The following is a 21953-nucleotide window of genomic DNA, read 5'->3' as shown; positions in this document are numbered from 1 at the left end:
GAATGCTTTCCTTTTGTTTGTACAACCTTTCAGAATTATCATTATTGTTTTAATTGGAAGCCTTAGCTTTTAATTACTTTGCCTTGGAAAATGTGACTTTTAAATTCTGTTAGTAATAGTGCCATCTTTGTAACACATTGCACCCTCCAAATTGCATATAATATTGAATGCTACTTTGGATATTTCCTCCCTTCCACAGTGCCTCCCCCCTCAGATCTTTCCCCTGTTTTTATAAGAGTCAATCATGCATGTTCACATCCATGCAAATGCATTATCCATCTCAAAAACGAAAGGGGGTCCTCTCTTCCGATCCAGTTCTCTGAGGGAGGAGTTTTTAACATGATATATATAGCCTATATTTAGAGACTCGAATCTGCCTGTTAGAAATGCTAAAGTGTTCTTTTAAATACAAAATGTTAACTTGTGTCAGTGGTATTTACCTGGTCCAACACACACATACAACTTTCCCTCTACTTTGGGCAATTGATATGAGGCTTATTGGAATGGAATGATTTTTTCATATTTCATTACTCCTCTCATAGGCATGCAAACAGATTGTCAGGTTGTAGAATGCTGTGTTTGCTGCACTCATGTCCTTGCTATGCTTTTCTCATCTAAAATGATGTGATGTCTGATATACCCTAAAAAGAAAGGAAAGGAATGTCTCTCACACCAAGATCCTCAGTAGTGAGCCCTACTCAGTTCCAAGTCACTTATTTCTAAGTAAGCATACATAGGATTGTAACCATGCAGTCAGAACCTCTTTGCCTAATAATACTTATTTCTGGGTTCCTTAAGTTGATAGTTTGCTGTCGACAGGTGACTGGATGCTGCCTTAATCATTTAAACTCTGATACCTCATTAAGACACAGAAATGCTCTTTAAATGTTCACTCAGCCATCTGGAGGTACTTGCTTGATGTCTTGAAGGGATTGTAGCCACACAAAGTTCCTTGTTTGTAGTGTGTCAGCTTGCACACACTGCCATATTTGCCAAAAGCTGTTAGCACAGACTCTGAGCACCCTTTGTACTGCAGATTGAAGCATCCCCTGTCATGTGAAGCATTTAACAGTTGTGGTTTTCCACTATATGTTTGCTTGTCCTTGAACATATCCCATGTGGTTTTGTAGAACATCTATATGACCCAACTATATGGTCAGGGCTAAGGGAGTCTTACCAGCCCCACCACCTAAAACTGGGTGCTGTTGTTGTGAAAGAGACCGATAGGGGCTTCCTGTTGCCCCTGTGGTTAAATGTTTAGATGCACCTACCACCCATGTGGGATTCTGTAATGGAGGTTTGTGCACATGAAAGTCCATCAAAGTGTTTAAACTTTCCACCAGCAACTGAAGATTTTAGCAGCGTTTTACTTAGCATCACCTCCATACGTTTTGCAACACATTCCACACTGCACACATATGCCAAGATGAGTTTCTAGGCTTCTAAACAAACCCAAAATTCATAACACTACAATGTATTTTATTGCCTACTCAGGAGAATGTCGGACCCACCTATCATAATTCTTGTAATACCTATGGATTTGACAGTTCAAGTCCTCTGTAAACCATTTGGGATCCTGAGTAAGCAGGTCACCTATGCCTGTAAATGACTTTTATTCCTTTCTTGAAATAACTTGTTTACTAAGCCCACATTGGATTCTCTCTCTCTTTTTAAAACCTTAATTTGATATTATTTTTTTAAAAGGAGCAATAAATATTTAATGATCTGGGTGCTGTTAAATTCAGAATACCCAAAAATCCTTGATTATACTGACGTAACCTTTGACATCCAAAGAGGCTATAATAAGTGCTTTTGTCCAGTGATTCTAAAACATCAGATGCAATAGTAGAAGAGGGTGAACTGACAGGCATGAGGAATTAAAGCCCACAAAGCAGGTAAAGAGTGAGGAACCAAAGTTCACTTTAGTCTTCCACCCACACTGCTCTCGTATTCACCTTGCCTTGACCAAAACCCAGTGGGTGGAGGTTGAGGGAGCCACAGCCACAAAATATAGGGGAGTTTGCTCAGCCTGTGCCCTCTTGTCTCATATCTGCTAACCAAGGCAGTAATTAGTGTCAATGGTGATGGAAATAATGGGCACAAAGGCAGGACTTTTCATGTCTGAAAGCATCATTGATAGGTATTCTGGACTTTCTGTGGGGAATGTTGCACCTCAAGGAGCATTAGTCCTAAAAATGTCAACTTGTGAATGGATCAGAACCAATTTCAAAGAAATATTTTTCTATATCTAGTACTCAATGTAGAAAACACAGTAATGCCAAGTTCCCAGGAAATAACTTTGGGTATTAATGGAAGATCAAGGTTCATAATGTCATACACAGTAGCACAAAAATAAGCTTATTTAAGCTTCCTGTTAAAATATTGTCACGTGTTGCAGAAAACTGAACAATATATTCTTTTTTCTTTTCTTTTTTTACATTTTTGTAGCAAAATCTTAAATGGGTGTTTATTAAAGGTATAATAGGTATAATAATAATAATAATTCAGCCAGGGAACATGGAAAACCTTTATCTTTGCAATGTGGTGTTAGCTGTGGTAACATCCCATTCAAGTACCTCACATAGAAACAGGGGTTACATTCCTCTTAAAGTCAGCATTGAGCTTTGCTCCTGGATGTCCAGGGAGCAGTGCCACCATGACCAGGAATCTTCTTAAAAGCTTCAAGCTAATCTGCAGCTGTTCCCTTTTCTGGAGAAACTAGGCATGACCATTTATCCATGTGCCCTAGTTTCTCCCAGGTTAGATTATTGTAATGTACACTACCTTTGAAGATGGCTGAGAAAGCAGCTTCCAGAGTTCTAAATGGAGTTTGCAAGTTAGATCCTATTATTCTGATGTTCCACTGGTTACCAGTTTGTTTCTAAATTCAAGGTGCTGACTTTAACGTTTCAGGCCCTGAATGGTCTAAGACGGGGGAATCTCAATAATCACCTGCTCCCATATGAACCTGATCAAAGCACTGAGATCTACTTCTGAGCCCTGTTCCAAGCCTTCTTGTTGTTGGACTTGGGCATAAGAGACAGAGCTCTTTTTGTGTGACACCTTCCTGAGGGTTGTGCATGTGTGTGTGGCCCTGTCGCTGCTTGTCTTTTGAGAAACAACTGAGGCCTTTTGTTTCAGTGGGTTTTAATGGGATGCTGCTTCTGCTTCATTAAGACTGGCTTCATTTTTGGATCAGGGATTAGTGCGTAGTTTTAAAATTAATTAATCCAGACATTCAGTTTCCATGTATTTCTACAAAGTTCAGCTGACCACGTGGACTGTAATTTGGGGTGATGGTTTTAGCAATGATCTCTTTCTGTTTTTCCATTGCTTCAGGTGGGATGGTGGAAGGACAAGCGTCTCAAGATGAAGTATTATGTGTGGCCACGTTCTGAGCTTTACCCTGACAGTGAGGAGCGTGCGGATGACCATCTCAGCATAGTGACCCTAGAAGAAGCACCGTTTGTCATTGTGGAAAATGTGGACCCCCTAAGCGGTACCTGTATGAGAAACACTGTCCCATGCCAAAAAAGAAATGTGACAGAGTAAGTGCCAACAGGATCTTTCTCCAGCTGATTCCTCCTAGCATGTTTCTCTCCACAGCAGCAAAGCCAGCTGGACCGTCTCAGGCTGGCTTTGTTGCCACTTGCCACTAACTCCACGTTCCAATCAGCTTGGCTCATTCAGCAAAACATCAAGCAGAGTTTTCAGCTAGGGATGTAATGGAGAATGAAAGAGAGAGTAGCCAAGGAAAGAAGTTGGGGATAACAGTAGGCAATTGTCAACAATTCTAAATTCTAGCACAGATCAAAATTGTCCAAATCACATTTTTGTTGGAAATTAGCACCTTTGTCTAAAAAAAAGGAAGAAGATGAAAAAAGGAAAATGACAAGAATATATTTTCAAAATTTCTGCTTATAACATTCAGTTTCTGCTGAGAATGCCACACAAAGTTTGAATTTGGAACTAAACATGGTAATTCTGTGTTTTTCAAGGATCATATGGAATTTCTCAAGATTAAATCCACTTTCTGAGTGCAGCATGATGGAAAAAATGGGCCATATGTTTTTGTTTTTAGTTTTAAAATATCATTTATCAGTTACACTTAATCACTTTTTGTTGTGGCTGTTTAGCAACAAGACGGATGAGGAGACTGCGTACACCAAGAAATGTTGCAAGGGGTTTTGTATTGATATTCTCAAGAAAATCTCCAAGTTTGTCAAGTTCACCTATGATCTTTACTTGGTAACCAATGGTAAACATGGGAAGAAGATCAATGGAACATGGAATGGAATGATAGGCGAGGTAAGCCATGAAAGGTACCTGCTTTTACTTACAGGCTCACCAACAGACTGAATGAATAATTCCCCCCCTATGGCCAGATGATACTTGTTCTTGGGGTAGAAATTAATTGAGTCATGCTTTCCAAATCTGTGTAGCAATTTGAATTTTGCCATTGGGAAAAATTATCATCTTGGAATTATCATCAAGCAAATTTGTGAAGTTATATGATATTTACATGGTTTTTTTAAAATATAAAAGCAAATGTAAGAAAAAATATTTTCTGGAACAAGCAGGAAACGAAGAGCAATAGAAATAATGTTGTTTTCTGCTGCTTGTGGTCCATTTACTGCCAGAGTATTTCTCAGCATGTGTTTGATGGAGGAGGTGATGTGAGGTATGACAATAACACAAAAGGAAACACCAGTATATACAACTGTAAAGTTTAAAGGATTTTTGCCACCTTTCTCCAAGTCTCTAAATCTGTGGGCAACAGCTCAATCACAGGGTCAACCCTTGACATCTGCAGGTAGCACTGGGAGACATCCCTGCATGAAACCCTGGAGAGCTGCTGCCAATCAGTGTAGACAGTGCTGAGCTAGATGGTCTAATTCAGCATAAAGCAGCCTCCTATGTTGTTCCTAAATGTACATTGTCTCTGATCCCAACACCCAAAGTGTTTTGCAGGTATGTGTACATATGTTTGTACACAAATACTGAAACCAACCCACAACCAATTGGTTGCCTTAAAAGGGCACACTTGTGGGGAGGGCTGTTGTTTTCCAGGGAAATGGAAAACAAAGATGGTTTTTTTCCTTTCACTGATCTGACCTTCCATTCTGAATGTTCAGATATGATGTGAAATAATTCTTAGCTAGCCTGCCACTCTTTTTCTCCTCTCTTATAGCACAATGTGCCACCTTCATCCTACTTTCTTTTTCCTTTATCTTTCCCAGTTCCCATTTCCAAATGTGATGTCAACACCATTTGCCCTTGCTTTCTCCCTTCCTGCCTCATATATACAAAACCTTATGAATGTGTGGCAGCCTGTCGCTGTTTTAACTTACCCGAAAGCATCCTTTATTCTTGAACAGGTTCCAGCTCCTGCAGGCTAGACACTAGTCTCTGCATTAACTATTTTTCTGTCTCCTTGTCTCAGGTGGTTGACAAACGTGCCTATATGGCTGTGGGATCCCTCACCATAAATGCAGAACGCTCAGAAGTGGTAGACTTTTCTGTACCCTTCATTGAGACAGGCATTAGTGTAATGGTGTCACGAAGCAATGGGACTGTCTCACCTTCTGCCTTTTTAGGTAAAGTTTTTTAAATTATATATATTTTTTGAGGCGAAGTGCAGGGGAAAATATTTTAAGAAAAACAACCAGAATGTTTGCTGTTCTTTTTCTAATTTAAAAAACAAACAGCACACACACACTGCTTGAAAGAAACTTTATACACTCTGAAGTTCAATCCTGAACTAGATTTCAGAACCAGGTTCTAGATGTGAAAACAAGAATACTAACAACAACTTCAGAAATATTGGTCCCAGGTTCCAGAACTAGAAGTTTAATTATGTTCAAATACATTTCTTCAGCTTTGCTTCCCAAAGCCTGGAGTTGACCTATGACAATCATTTGGCACCCCAGCAGTATGACATGCAGACATTCAGAAGAAGCTTTTCCTATCACTTTGCCTTATATCCAAAGAAATGAAGGCAGAGTCTCTTTCTTGCTTTCTTTTTTGAAGTTTATAAGCCTTTGTTGCGTGCAAAGCCCTCAAAGCACCATAAAACTTTAAAAAATCAAATGAAATCACAATAGCAGCAGAGAAAATATACTGACAAAAAAAGCTAGATACTAATTCTTAACTAGCTAGTTCATTTCCATACTGAGGATCTACATCAATATGGTGCTTTGTGCCAGTCTACAGAAAGGGAAAGGACTAGGCTGGCTTTCTAGGGCAGAGAGTTCCAGAGCCTGGGTTAAACCAGACTGAGAGTCAAAGCAAAGTGAATAACAATGGAGTCACATGCTCCAGACAACAGGATCCCAGCATCAGCCTGAAAGCAGTATTTTGAACACATTTCAAAGCCAGAACCACTAGAACATATTGCAAAGTATTGCAATTGCATATTACCACCTCTCCCCATACTAACCCACCCAGAGCTTGCAAGAAAGGCCTGAGGCCGTTCTTCGTGTGAGGTCTGGGGGGTGACAATACAAGAACTGGCCTTTTCTGCAGTAGTTTCTCGCTTGTGGAATGCTCTCTCCAGGGAAGCTCACCTGACACCTTCATTATATACCGTAAGGTGCTGGCAAAAACTCACTTCTGTGTAAGTTCTGTACCTGAAAGCAACTGCCGTTTAGAATAACAGTAACTGTATAGAAACAGTAACCAAATCAGTTCTGGGTGGAATTTAATGATGGGCTCTTCCAATCTTTCCGCCCACATAATCATTTCTGCCTGCCAGATGGAACAATACCAGCTCTCCTCCCTAGGGGGCAGCGTGAGGAGATGAGGGGGAAAGGCCCTTTCCATAAGTAGAAGTCCTTGCACTTGGCTTCCACTGATGGGGCTGGCCTGTATTTTGGGGTAGGATAGAAAAGTACCTACAATTTTTCTGTCTTTTTCTCTATAGAGCCATTCAGTGCTGATGTATGGGTGATGATGTTTGTAATGCTGCTTATAATCTCTGCGGTGGCGGTCTTTGTCTTTGAGTACTTCAGCCCTGTGGGATACAACCGGTGTCTGGCTGATGGCAGAGGTAAGGAGACATATCTCTCAACATGCAACGATTATGGTCTTCAGTGTATCTGAAGAAGTGTGCTTGCACACGAAAGCTCATACCAAGAACTAACTTAGTTGGTCTTTAAGGTGCTACTGGAAGGATTTTTTTTATTTTGACTATGGTCTTGCTTGTTTAGCTTGGCTTCATTTTATCCTCCTCCTGCATATATGTCAACCATTTACAGATTTTGTATTTTCTCTGGGTAAACAAGAAAAGAAGTTGAATCAATAGATTCACAAACAGCAGAAAATTTAAATGGATCTCTTTGGGTGATTGGGCATTTGCATGGCTCACAATACAGAGCCACTGATTTCCAGCTGACCTGAAATTATCTGCCTGACCCTATGTGTGTTTGCTCATAATTTCTCCAAAGTAAACATGCTACTTTGTTAAACTGAAATATATATTCCCTTGGACAACTGTTCACATTTGAATTGGTACCCAGCAAATGTGCAAAATTTTGCAAATTTTGTCATGCATATGAATTTTAACGTAATAAATTTGCAACCCTTGATTGCTTTTCCTACTTTGGTTCTGCTTGCCTTGGCTGTATAACTGGAAATTTACATGACGACAATGATGATGATGATGATATTACAAAGCTATGTAATGTTACATTCATCTATCTCTCATTACACTAATTGCATTAATGGAATTATTTCCTTTCAGAGATTCACCCAAAGTGCCTAATGGAGAACCTCTGCACATTAACCCCTTGCAAATTAATTCACATCTAGATTGTGTGTCAGAAGGAGGACAGGGATAAGGAAGTTACAGCAATCTAGGGGTCCTTGAAGCAGCAGAAATGACAAACCATCTCCACTGTCATACTCTACTGCCTCCATAAATTTGAGACATATTAACCATTGATTTAATATCCTCGGGTGGGTGGGGGATGTAGATGGAGTAGTTGTGGGGGGACAGGGAGCAAAAGATGCAAAGCTGTCTGATTAGAGAGTTGATTTATGAGTGAAGGGCAAAGGCAGAATACAGAAAATAAGTGAAAGCACTTGGATGCTGGTAAGATACTGGTATATTCCCTTGGCTTCGTTGAGCTGTGAAATGGCCCCCTACGTAAGACCTTCTGGTTTACCCACAGGCTGAAAATATGAAGATGCTTGAACTGAGATATTTGTGTGAAAATCGTTTTACCCGCTTCTCAAATTTGCCCTGAACGTATCTATGCCACCAAGTTTCTGAGCCCTGAAGAAAAGATATTTTGAAATGGAAATTTAGTCAGAGCTTTATGTATAGTCATGCCAAAGGGAGCTGTTGTCCACAAGCTGTGGACAGCATACATGGACCAATGCACATATCTAAGGAGATGTATGCAGAGTTGTGAATATTCATGAAGATGCTCATGCTGAAATTTCTGTATACACACCATGCACATATTTTTAGTACAGGTAGCAGAACAGATGTGAATGGTGAATAGCTTGAATGAATTATTTGGGGCAAAACTGGATTCTATATGTGAAATGATGACATACATTGTTATGAGAAACACGCATTGCACAAGGCCAATATGGATATGTTCATGTGTGTTTTTTCTGGATACCAAATGCTACACAGAGTTCACTGTGTGTTTGCAGCTGTTTGTATAGTCCACATGATGTTAGCCCATGCAACTCAATGGGATTTACTTATGTGCAGTCATTGAGGATGATCGTCATATCTTAATTGTTAAGGTATCCTAAAAAGGTACTCTTGCTTTATAAATCTGTGGTGATTCTGGAAGAAGCAGCAGCAAATATAGACCATGCAAAACTGAAAATATGCAATGTTCAACAGTGTTTCTTTGCAATTATGCAGTGGAGCTAGTTTAAAGTTTTATTTTATTTATCCATTTTCCCTTTAAAAGTTTCCTTTAAAAGTTCCTTACTCGCTTCCTCAAATTTTAAAAATGCAAATTATAAACATCAATACAGAGATAAATTAATTTGCATGCAAAAATAAATGTTGATGAAATGCTTCACTGTTAAGTATTCAAAAAGCCAAAAAATGCAAAATGAATGTTTCTCATAATAACTTATCTCATCTGCATTGCATATGTGGGAGCCAGATTTGCCATCAGATACATTCATTCAATTCTTATTGAAAGTCAGCTGGAGTTGTGGCACATAAGCCTGCATTAATAAGCATAACTAATAGACTCTGTGAACTTGGTTTGAGTTAGTTCCATTAAAATGCAGACGGAAAAAGAGCAGCTGTGTGAAGGAACACTCTTGGCCTTGTACTTCATTGCATGGATGTTTCTAGTTGTTTAGATCACAGTGACCTTGTAGGACTTAAAGAACTTTTGAAAACCTGTGCTCACACTTACTTAACAGAACAACAATAGCTATGATACCAAATGCCACAATTTGTTATAGAGCTAGAGGCATCATGAAATTTCTGTTCTACTCATGGGAGTGCTCCTGAATGTCTAAAACTCGTGACATGAAAAAGATTTATGTGTGCCTCTGTTTGCAAGTCATACATAAGTATGCCAAGACTCAGAGTGCAGCACTGCATACTTTCATCTTACGGGGAGGTGCCTGTATCACTTCCTCCCTGTTGCAGTTTAGGTTGCAGGAGTAGCTTGCGGAGTTAGTTGCTTCAGTGACTCTATTTACGATAATGTTTGGATAAAAAAAAAGCATGCATATATTGTTAAGGCAGATGGCATTTTGTTATACCTCACCCTTCATTTGAGGTACTCAAAATGACCTTTTAGCTTCACAGCAACCAGAAGATGATGACTAGGTGAGTTGCCCAAGGTCACCCATTGAGCTGAGCAGCCAAGGGTAGATTTGTTTCTGGGTTTCCCACAGAACGTTAGGGTCCTTTCACTCAATTATTTTGTGGGATTCAGGCATATTTATTTAAGACACTTTTCTGCTGCAGGACTGTCACATTTCCCCTGTGTTCCACCTACAGCATTTTGTGGATGGGAAATGCAAATTGTTGTCCTTTGTGCAGAATGTGGCTGCTGGAATTCCGTTGTACCCACCTAAATGTCAGTGTCACAACAAATACCCCACCCTCACTCATTTACTATGTTAACACAATTTTCTATACTTTTTAAAGTTCAGCTCTTAGAGTTGTGCTTTCTTGGGGACTGTTTTTATTTTTTGTTAGAGGATCATTCAATCCCAAGAACACTCATGTAGCCCTCAAAAGACAACAGGTGAACATCAGCAATGCCAAGTGTTTTTCAATAATTTTTATTATTTTTCATGTGCTTTCCCTTTCTAGAGTTGGAGAGCACATCCTTTTTGTTTTGTTTTTTGTTTTGTTTTGTTTTAGAGTAGTAAAGAGGAGTTCCCCCACTAGTGAGGCTCTCCCCAAACATGACTGCTTTCTTCAGTTATATGGAGGACTGGGAAGCCTATTGGTTGATAACTGATTGGCTCTGCCATTAAAACTGAAGCCTACCAGCGACCCATCACACTCCCAAAGCATGCTTTGATAACTGGGAACATCCAACAAGGTTCTGCCATCTCCCAACTTCCTCCAGCTGTATGAATTTCCCTTTCTTTCTCTAGTTAGTGTTAACTGCAAGGTTTCATTGCTACATCTGACCTGGCATAAGAACAGTTACCACTGACCATAAAGGTAAAAGGTAAAGGTACCCCTGCCCGAACGGGCCAGTCTTGACAGACTCTGGGGTTTGTGCGCCCATCTCACATCTATTGGCCGGGGGCCAGCGCTGTCCGGAGACACTTCCGGGTCACGTGGCCAGCGTGACAAAGCTGCATCTGGCGAGCCAGCGCAGCACACGGAACGCCGTTTACCTTCCCGCTGGTAAGCGGTACCTATTTATCTACTTGCACCCGGGGGTGCTTTCGAACTGCTAGGTTGGCAGGCGCTGGGACCGAACGACGGGAGCGCACCCCGCCGCGGGGATTCGAACTGCCGACCTTTCGATCGGCAAGCCCTAGGCGCTGAGGCTTTAACCCACAGCGCCACCCGCGTCCCGTTCTGACCATAGTTAGCTTCTAAACCAGAGATTGAAGTAAACTTCTAACCCTGGTTTCAGTCTCTGTTTTAGAAGCCAACTGCTATTTTACCTTTTCAGATTTAACACTGCAATTCTATGGACACTTACCTGGGAGTAGGTCCTGTTGGCGCTTACTTCTGAGCAGACATGGTTAGAATTCTGCTGTAAATTAGTTCATATTAACCAGGAAGAACAGAGAAAGAGAGGAAGAAAAGTGTGTAAATTTATGGGATTCTTCCAATATACCAACCTATGTTTGTGCAATCAGACAAAGTGATGTGTAAGAGAAAAGGGTCAGGATTTTGTACTAACTACTTGGAATGATGGACTTTGCCAGTCTGATCACTATTTCTGCTTATGTTTTTGGTCATTTCAGAGCCTGGTGGTCCTTCTTTCACCATTGGCAAAGCTATCTGGTTATTGTGGGGCCTGGTATTCAACAACTCTGTGCCAGTGCAGAATCCCAAGGGAACTACGAGCAAGATCATGGTGTCTGTGTGGGCCTTCTTTGCTGTCATCTTTCTGGCCAGTTACACTGCCAATTTGGCTGCCTTCATGATCCAAGAGGAGTATGTAGACCAGGTGTCTGGGCTGAGCGACAAAAAGGTAATGCATTTGCAACCTCAGAGGGTTGCTTCCTTGTCATGAAAACCTTTTGTTTCTTCTCTGATTTTAATTGAGTGCACCCTGAGCTTGGTTAGCAATAATGCAGCCATAATTTAATTTATGATGTTAGTAATAAATAACATGATAATTCAAATAATAAGAAAACTTTTTAATTTTATTTTGTGGGTGTTTTTTAATTGATTTGTGAATATCTAAACCCAAGTTTCTCAAAGTATAAAGTGAGCATCCCTATGTGTTGGCATCCTATAACTGTATGAACAGTTGCCAGGAGAACTGAAACGACTTCCCTGATAAACCCAGATTTTGTATATATCTTGACTGGGCAAAGAAATAGAATGTGCCTGCTCTCTTCTTAGCAACTGTGAACTAATAAACTAGTGCTCTGCCTCCCATTCCTTCTGCTACCCTTTAATCCACTTGAACTCTGCTTGGGGCAAGTATGACAAATACAACATTTTGTCTTTGGCTGATTTTGTTCTCCTGCTTTCCAGTTTCTGTAGGAATTTCTCACAAGCTGAGAAGTGCTGCACAGCAATGCTCTGAGAGGTTATTATTATCTTCCCTGTAAAGAGGAGGAACCGACACTGATATGCTTAAGTCCATGGCAGAAATAGGATTTAAGCACACACACACACACACACACACACACACACACACACACACACCATACACAATAGTCCACTCCTATGCATAGTTATATGGAAATCCCGCTATATTCAATTGGCTTTACTCCCAAATAAGTGTGCACAGGATTGCAGCGATAGGTTATATATTTTAGCATGAAGCTTAAGAAAATGGAAGAATATCAGCTAAATAGCTATATTTGGAAGTACTTAGGCTGGAGAGAAAAAATACCCCCATGCGAATTAATGTAGTTACAATGTAGTTGATAATTTGGGGCTCTGCTGTTATTGGTGAATGAGGGATGGGGATGCAACCCTGAAAGGAAATTTCCCTCACCCGTTTTCTTAATTTTTTTTTCTTCCTTGCGCTCATTTCCTGATTTTTTTTGCAATTGTGTGAATTATAGATGCAGATGTTTTATTTTAGGCTGGGCTGTGCAGCAGCATCAGACAGAGGTCACTGGCTTGTGGTCACAGAGGTGGACTCCTTGTGCTTATGGGTCATAGCTATTGATGAATATAGTGTTGTAAGCTCTAGTTTATCATTAGTGCATTGTTTTATTTTTTAACAATAATAATATGTATTAGTACAATATTATCTTATCATACTTTGTTCAAACCAGGCATGTCTGATATGCTGCAAGGGTGGCACCACAGTCTCCTAGATTAGATGTCATCAAGACAGATGTCCGTAATATTTGTGACCTTCTCAGTGCCTTTTTTATTATTCATTCTGTCCCATTTTAACCTCACAAACCATCAAAGATGATGAGTCTTCAGTGGTTGCTGATGGATGAATTAGCATATATAAGAAGCACAGGATTATTGTTGGTAGATTCAAATCCTAGGGGAAAGGGCCTTTCTTCCTATGTCCCTCCCCCTCCCTTTTGAGATATTAAATGCAATTTGTACCAAACCATGGACTATTCTTTACCTTAAGGTGTATTCTGGATTTCAGGTTCTTGGATAGATGGCCAAACTTCATGTAATGTAAGGGTTCTGTGGCTGGAATTCCTGTTGTCTTTTCCCATTACAAAAAGATCTGCCTGATTTGGAAGAGGGAGTTTAACAATTTTTTAATGTATGTGTTGCATCCACACTTCTTAGGTCCCCATCTTTTCAGAAAGTCCTTCCCTGGGCAGCCAAAGAAGAGGAGGTGAATTGGTCTCAGCACTTTCCCCCACCCCCAACACCAGAGGTGTAGCAACTATCACTCCTCTCCTCTCCTCTCATTTTGTCCCACAGTAGCCGCCCAGGCAAATCCTTCTAGAAAGTAGGGGAGGAGTTAGTCTCATAGCCAATGGGAGTTGGAAGTTGGTGAGTCCTTCCAACTCCAGCAAATGCTCCATGCTGCGGAGCTTGAAGATAGATTATAGTCATCCCTCTGCTTGCATCAGGTTGGCAACCCACAGCTTTGAAGGCTGCCTGCACATTACACTTTGTAAGCTTTATTTCTAGAAGGGCTGAAGACATACTGTTTAAAAAATTAAAAACTCAGTGTTTGGGTCTTCTGCTGCCATGAGCCCTGGTGCAATTGCTGCAACTGTACCATTATAAATCCATCTCTGTTAGGACTGCATGGATTCCTATTGCCTGGGGTCCAAACAACTTACTATATCAGTCACAGCTCTGACCTCACTTATTGGCTAAAAACATTGAGAGGCAGGAACAGCCAGGCTGGCTCATTTGAAAGAAATTATTCAGAATGGTGCCTGCATGTTATGATTGAAAAATTTCTTATTAGAAGGGCTGGAAACTTCTTTTTTTAATGAAAGCTCTGAGTCTGGTAACCCCCTTCAGGGATGCCAATGAAGGCCTTCATGGGCACCAGGTTGGTGACCTCTGTCCTAACGGACCAGCCTCCACTGATTTTAATTGGGAAGAAGGAGAAGCAAACAGTAGAAACAAAACAACTAAAATGCTAGAATTCAACCATCTCAATTCACTGCTTGTAGTCACATTTCAAAGCTATCCTCTCAGATAACTTGGAGGCCCCTCAGCCCCATGTGGCCCTAATGCTGCAGACACCTATAAATCCTTTCCTGCTGGGAGCAGCAACATTGACATTGTTAGAGGTGTTGGGGCTTGTAGTCTGCAGGTGTGGCCTTCTTATTCCAATCTAGAACATTACTTTCCTAAAATCCCTTGCATCCTAATTTTGATTTCTCTTGCTGTTGTTTGTGTCTGTCTTGAGTGTTAGTTGAGTGTCTTGTGTCTGTCTTGGGTGTTAGTTATGAGGTAAGTCTTGTCCCTTCACCCCCGGCCCCTAAATTCTAGCCTTTGGTGTGATTGATTTAAATCCAGTGTTAAATGCTTAAAGACCTCTGTGTCTCAGAGTAACAGTATACAGTGGTACCCTGGGTTACAGACGCTTCAGGTTACATACACTTCAGGTTACAGACTCCGCTAACCCAGAAATAGTACCTTGGGTTAAGAACTTTGCTTCAGGAGAAGAACAGAAATTGGGCTCGGCGGCGTGGCAGCAGCTAAAGTGGTGCTTCAGGCTAAGAACAGTTTCAGGTTAAGAACAGACCTCCGGAACGAATTAAGTACTTAACCTGAGGTACCACTGTAGTATCTTGCTTAGAATCATAGAACTGTAGAGTTGGAAGGGTACCTCAAGGGTCATCAAGGCAAATCCTCTGCCGTGCATGTGGCTTGTATGGGAATCTAACCCGTAACCTTGGCATTATCAGCACCACACTCTAACCAACTGAGCTAACTGCCACTTGAGTGTCCAGCTTAGTGACAGTATTCTCTGTGTGCTTGTGTGTGTACCAGTCCAAGACATTTTGCTGCCTGTGGTGGAGCAGAGAATGGTATTGCTCTCCCTGCCCCACACCCAGTTAGGATCCATAGTACCTAAGGCCAGTCAAATTATTTTGGCATCGGAGGCAAAAACATGCATCTCTCCCCTTCTCTAACTACTAGAGAAGTACAATGGTAATAGCTATTGAATTATTTGGCACCATTTAAAGATACCAAAAATAGATTGACTCAGGTGGCTGCCTCACTCTTTCTAATGGTAAGGCCAACTCTGGAATTGTTTGTCTGTGGTCACATTCACACTATATATTTACAGCGCTATGATACCACTATAAACAGCCATGGCTTCCTGCAGGCAATTCTGAGAGCTATAGCTTTTGAAAGGTACTGGGAGTTGTTAGGAGATTCCTGTTCCCCGCACTCTTAATAAATGTAGCTCTGGATAATTATAGATACCCTGTTTCCTCCCGGAGCTACAATTCCCAGAGCTACATTTAACAATCAATCCCTGTTCCCAGGGAACTTTGGAAATTGTAGTTCTGTGAGAGGAATTGGTGACCTCCTAACAATTCTCACCACCTTTCGCCAACAACAGCTCCCAGAATGCAGCTCACTCTTCATACAATGCTTTTCTTGTGGCAGGCATAATGGAGGCCATTAGCTCTGTTACTTTTGAAACAATTAAACTATTTATAGGGGGGTAGGTTAATCAGAAACTTTTACCTGTGACAGTGAATAGTGATGGGGCAGTATACCTCTGAATATCAAATGATTCTTGAGAACGAAAAAGGCAGTGTTGGTCTCACCTTCACATCTTGCTTATGCTGAAACACAATGTAGAATTCGTTGGGATTTTTTGTGAGTCTAGCAGGGATCTTCCAATGTTCTGATGCCATAGCTAAACCCAGTTTCATCATTCTCATGGCTCATTTTTGCTGAACCTATTTTCTTCCTCTAGCAGATCCCTCCAAACAAATTCCCATGTATACATGCCTCCAATTATTTCCCCCTTCAGATAATTGTTCCTTAAATATTCATTTCCCAGTTCCTTATTCTTTAAGATCAAAGGAAAGGGCCAAAGGTTAAAGGACAAATTGGTGATAGCGTAACAGGCAGGTGTTCATATCTCTGAATGTATACATTCATAGAAGATGCTGAACTTATTTGAAATAAAGGGGTTATTTTTCACAATAGAAATAGGATTGCAGTTTATTTCTATGATTCTGTGCTTTTTGGTTCAGTTGATTTGTCCATGTTACTGGTTTTTAGTGTTATTCTTTTCAACATTTTAATCTTAAAATCCAAGGCACATAAATCTTATTATTCGGCTAGGCCCCTGGATATGAAACATAATCTAGCAAAACATATTCTTACCTTTAAACACTTGAACAGCCTAGTTTAAAAATCAGTAGGATTTTACTTAAAGATAAGTACATCCTCATTGTTATAGACTGGGATCCTAAGCATACTTTCTGTGAAACTAAGCTCCTTTCAAATCAATTAGGCCTGCTTTTGAGTAAATATATTCAGGATTGAGGTGCCAGGCAGCACTTTCCAGTTCTTAAGCTATGGAACACTTGTTACAGGAAGAGATCTCACCTAGCACATGGGTGGGGAACCTGTGACTGCCATCATCACTGACCAATTACCATGTTAGATGGGTGTGTGTGTGGGGGGGACTGGAGTCTAACAACATCTGGAGAGCAACAGGTTTCCTACCCCAGATCTGAATTCTTCATTGAATACTTTTCACATTAGCTGGATGCTTCAATTTTACACAGTGTTTAAGGGCTGCTGCGACCGTTAGGAAGTAGGAAGAATAGAAGTGATTTATGAGGTCTGTGGACAAAGAGTCTCAAATCAAGATGTACCATTGAGTTTACAGATTTGGCCTTTTTAAGTTTCTTGTGCCCTTCAATAGAAGCTTCTTCATTGGAAGAAAATAGACTGGTTAGTTATAAAGTTATGAATGTTTAAATACACCAACATGTGATATATTTTTTGTCTTTCCTGCCCCCCTTTAAATCTCAGCTCAAAGTGGAACGGCTTAAAACACTGGTATGACTGTGATGTGCTTTAGCTTTGACTCATTCCTCATAGGATCTTCTCTCTTCCTCAACGCTGCAGGGATTAATGGTGGTAAAAACTTGTAATGGGACTCTTCAGGATTAATGGGAGTACAAATGTGTTTTTTCTCAGTACCTTAAGCAGATAAAGCCTAAAGACATGCAGAGTATAGGCATGCTGACTTTTGGACTTGGATTTCACTCATGCTGGAAGAGGGGCATGTGTGAAAATCTCCCAATAGGCTACACTTGAGGCAAGATGGAAAGAAATAATCAGCACATGATTTAAAAGATTACAGTTTCAAGGTGCGGCTAACAGTAATTCTGTGCTGTCTTTTCCTCTTATCTCGCTGCAATATTACATGATGGGTTTTGGACATTATATTTCTGCTCTTGTTCCCTTTGAAGCTGCCCATAAGAAAATAGGAAAATGTGAAGCTCCATTATCCTGAGTCAGAATATTGGTCCATTTAGCCCAGTATTGTTTGTGTTGACTAGCTATGGCTCTCCAGGGTTTTAGCTAAGGGATTTTCTGCCTGGAGATGCCAGCGACTGTGATCTACCACTGATTTAAATAAGAAGAGCCCTTCTAGGTCAGACCAAGAGTCCACCCAGTCCATCTAGTCAGATGCTTCCAGGAAGCCTGTGTAACTAGAGCAGTCAACATGAATTCTTTTCTTTTGCTCATAGCTGATATTCAGAGGCACACTGTCTCTGTCTCTGAGCCTGGAGATTCCATTTAACTATCTTAGTTAACAGCTGTTGATAGACCTGTCTTCCATGCATTTGTTTAACCCCCTTCCCTAAGGGCCGGATTAAACGAGACATTGGTGGCCCAAAATCAGATGTCCTGTCTCTTTTAAAAGCAGCCAAGCATGTGCAAATTTGATCAGGACCACGGCCAGGGAGGAGGGATGTTAATTATTTTCTACCATGTTGTTTGTCCATTTAAAATCCCCTCAAAGCTGCTATTTTCTCTGCTGGGCTAACATACAGATGTCAATGCATTGAGACTCTGACACTCTGTGTAGCAGGCTCTGTGCATAGAAATTTTGTGCACTGGAGAATCATTGTAACATATATATTTGCTCACAACTATATTTCCCAGTATCTCTGGTGCTGATGTGCAAAAACCATTCATTCCTCTCTCACATGATCTACATGGCACATGACATCCACAGCCTGGGTACCAGGTAGGCAGTTGCAGTAAGACTTCACTGGCCTGACCTCCTCACCCTGTTGCCATGATTGCACAAGTGTTTAACATATCTGCCCCCTTATTTTCTCCTCAATACTTTGTTACTGGAGCTCACTCACGCTCAGTATTTTATCCCCAGTATTTTAATCCATTGGAGATGCAGCAAATTGGTCATTTATATTAATTGGATCAGTTGGAAACAGCAAAAGAAGAAATGTGTGACTGACTGCTTTGCTTATCCTCTTTTCACATTGGTGCATAGTGCAAAGAGTGGCTTCACATGTTTCCTCCACAGAGGGATTTACGTGCTTCAGATATTGGTAGCATTTGGTAAAATGCTGTATATTTCTGGTGTGCATATTTGTGCTGAGGAGACTGGTGACCAAATTTAGCATTAACATTTTGCATCCATATTTTATCTCCTGACATTGTTCCCATAAATGCATCTGTATAAAAAAACCTCTTGCCAGAATTTATCACCAATAGAAAATTTATTGAATGGCAGACACCCAGATACCTGCCTTTGAATTATTACAATGAAGTTACATGGAAAACATCACTCAAAACGAACTTTTCAATTCAGGATACAACTTGTAGAATTGGGGTGCTGCTTCAGATGTAACAATGAGGGCTTATGTGATCCCTTATCTCTGCCAGCATGGAGAAGTTTGGAGTTTGGATGCTTTAGTTGAGCTTCCTGCTTTGCATTGGGTTAGACTAGATGATCCTCAGGATCCCTTCAAACTCTACAATTCTATGATTTTATAAGTCTTCCAATTTTTATGCAGTGAAGGGATGATGTAGCCTAGCAACAAGGTCAATGTAGAGCCTATGTAGTAACTTGGTTGCAAGAAGCTGCTCTGATCAGAGATTCAATACAGTCAGAGAAGAGGTTGTGTTGTTCTGAATTACTAAACAGTCTAGTTAACGCAGAGATTGCATAAATTTGGATTCTGCATGGAGGTTCAGTCAAGCTACTGAACCTACTATGTGCACTTTACTGCATGTGACGAAATGTGATGGAAGATTTCTTTGCTAATTAGATCCCTGCTATGATTTTATTCATTTTAGAAGAACAACCTTCTTTAAACTTGCTATTTTTAACTTCCTTTTATGTTCTTTTAATCTCAGAGTTCCTTGCTAATTATTTCTTTTCTTATTCCCAACTCAGTGATATCACTGACTACAATTTACAGTGACAACTATTAAAATCTTGGTGCCAAGCACAAGTCATATTTGAGAACACCAGTGCACCAACATTACTCAGGAAGCACTTTGGTTATATGTTTCACCGTTAACAGGGAAGAAGTGAAGGTCTCAGAGTCTGCTTTGAGTTCCTGGCTTTGATTCCTCACTTAGGATCTGGTAAAGGTATATCTGAGAGGATGTTTCAGAATCTGCATTTCTGAGGGAAATAGTGACAAAAGTTGATGTGTATATTTAAAGCACATGGCTTCCCTCAAAGACTCCTGGAAACTGTAGTTTTGTGGGTGTTGGGAATGATAGCTCTGTGAGAGGTAAACTATAGTTTCCAGGGAAGCCATGCACTTTAGATGTGCATTATGTATGGTGTGGAGATGCCCTAAGAAAACTCAGCCAGCTTGGGACTCATGAGGTCTCAAATCAGGATTCTGCCTAACATTGGCTTCTTAAGGAAATCTTCTGGAAAAGTTCTTAGAATACACCTTTGCATGGGGTTTCTTCCAGGGATCAGATTTAGAGAGTCACCCACATATATCTTGATTAGGGATTGTGTGGCACTCGGGCAGATTCAATTTCCAATTTGGATATTGCACTCCATTGATGTGGGCAATTATTCAAAATCTACCTTCTGACCAATTTTTACTTTTAATTGTGGGGAAATGGTGTGTGTGTGTGTGTGTGTGTGTGTGTGTGTGAGAGAGAGAGAGAGAGAGAGAGAGAGAGAGAGAATATAAACGTGGGTTATGTATGAGGGTATGGCCCTGCCCTCTGCTGACACATGGACTCTGGATGGTTAGCAGTGAAGGAGTGTGGACCTTGGAGTCAGAAAGCTTCCTCCTTCCTGAATTATAGAATCATAGAACAGGAAGGGACTTCAAAGGTAATCCAGTCTAGCTTCCTTGATAGGTTACAATGGAGGTCCAGGCATCACCATCATCATCATGCCACTTTTCATTCAGTGAATACCAAAGCAATTCACAATAATAACAACTGCAAGAGACAATAATAGAAAAATCTGAACAGAGGAGAGGTGCAAAGAGCTTTCCTCTGTGACTGAATGTGGTGGTGACTGATGCAGGTGCCCTTCTACCTCTTGACTGGGGGGGGGGGGGAGAGATGCCTAAGTAATTTTGTGGTCCTTTCACTTTTTCTACTCTTTTAGATGTGGCAGCCATTTTTTGTTGTGCCACACTCCATAGCAGCCTTTTTGGGACACACCCACGGAACTTCCTCAAAATTCCAGATATGGCCGCTGCCCCCCAACATTGGCACCCTCTGCAGTAATCCATACTTCATAGTTAATGTATGTTGAAAACAATACAGGGGGTAACACTTTGAAACTGCAGGGGTTATGCAAGGTCGGGGAAAATAAGGGAAATCAAGTTTGGTTGGTTTTTTTTAATGCAGTGTTTTCTTACAGCCTTGAGGTGCTATAGCAGGGATGGGAACCTATGACTCTCCAGATGCTGTTGGACTACAATTCCCATTATCTCTGACAATCCAAGATCCTGGCTGGGGCTAATGAAAGTTAAGAGTCAACAAGGCCTGAAGTAGCACAGGTTCTCCACCTCTGCAATGCATTACATCATGAAACTAGTTTAAAACTCCTACAAGATAAATGAACACTGAATTTGGGAAGTGTTTTCTAATCCAGACAGGAAACAAGCATCAGTGATAATAGATAGCACACTATCAACATCATTATGTAGAACATAAAAAGTGGAGTGACAGTTTAGTTGAAATTCGTTGTCAGAGATTCATGATGAGGACATGGTGGATCCTCTCCATCTCAAATTCCTGTCAGAAGGAATATATCAAAAGGGGGTATTGTGGACACACAATGGCTTCTAGTTCACTGAGCAATGTGGTTGCATATCTTGGGACATTCAGCACACTGGAGGCAACATGAGTTACGCATGTCAACATTTGGAAGATGAAATATTCCTCCTTCATATAGACTTTTGTATAGACAGGCTCGACTCCAAGTTTGTTTGGGCCCTTGGCTGCAAGGAAATGGGTGGATCCCCTTCCCCTTGGCCATTTAGTGCCACCCGTAGCTATAGCAATTCCCATTTAAGCTCACAATAGGGCAAAAACGTATGAGAACTTACTAAGCTAAATTACAGATGAAGGGAGTTTCTGCCTGTTTTGCTTACTGGCTCTTGTGTGTTTCAGAGCTTTGTGATAGGTAGAGAAGCAACAGGTGCACCATTTGAGTGTGCGATGCATCAGTGTAGAAGGAAAACACCCCTCACTGGATTTCTTGGTGCCCTCCAGCCGTAGCTCAGTGGTAGAGCATCTGTTTTGTGTGCAGACAGGGCCAGGTTTGCTCCTCAGCTCCCTCAGGTAGGGCTGGGAAAGAGACTCTGAAACCCTGGAGAGCCACAACCATCATAGATAATACTGAGCTAGATGG

General features: G+C 40.9%; 1 protein-coding gene and 1 long non-coding RNA gene across 9 annotated transcripts in view; one reads left to right on the top strand and one right to left on the bottom strand.

The window, feature by feature from the left end:
* The window catches only part of GRIN2B (glutamate ionotropic receptor NMDA type subunit 2B), a 285857-nt gene that overhangs the window by 237400 nt on the left and 26504 nt on the right, over positions 1-21953 (top strand). For all 8 annotated transcript variants that reach the window (XM_082239983.1, XM_082239984.1, XM_082239985.1 and 5 more), the window contains 5 exons: positions 3340-3548; positions 4137-4308; positions 5444-5597; positions 6923-7048; positions 11431-11660. In XM_082239983.1, coding sequence (XP_082096109.1) covers positions 3340-3548; positions 4137-4308; positions 5444-5597; positions 6923-7048; positions 11431-11660 — 891 coding nt within the window. The remainder of the gene's footprint in view (positions 1-3339; positions 3549-4136; positions 4309-5443; positions 5598-6922; positions 7049-11430; positions 11661-21953) is intronic.
* Positions 7198-15898, bottom strand: LOC309541864. The gene is made up of 3 exons (XR_014223986.1): positions 15794-15898; positions 13239-13350; positions 7198-7270 (listed from the first exon to the last, which is right to left on the bottom strand). It is a non-coding gene; the product is annotated as an uncharacterized lncRNA (long non-coding RNA).

The sequence above is a fragment of the Podarcis vaucheri genome (genome assembly GCF_965113315.1).
Source record: "Podarcis vaucheri genome assembly, chromosome: 10".
Lineage (NCBI taxonomy): Eukaryota > Metazoa > Chordata > Lepidosauria > Squamata > Lacertidae > Podarcis > Podarcis vaucheri.
The sequence above is the reverse complement of the archived record's forward strand: the minus strand, read 5'-3'. Positions and strand labels throughout refer to the sequence as shown.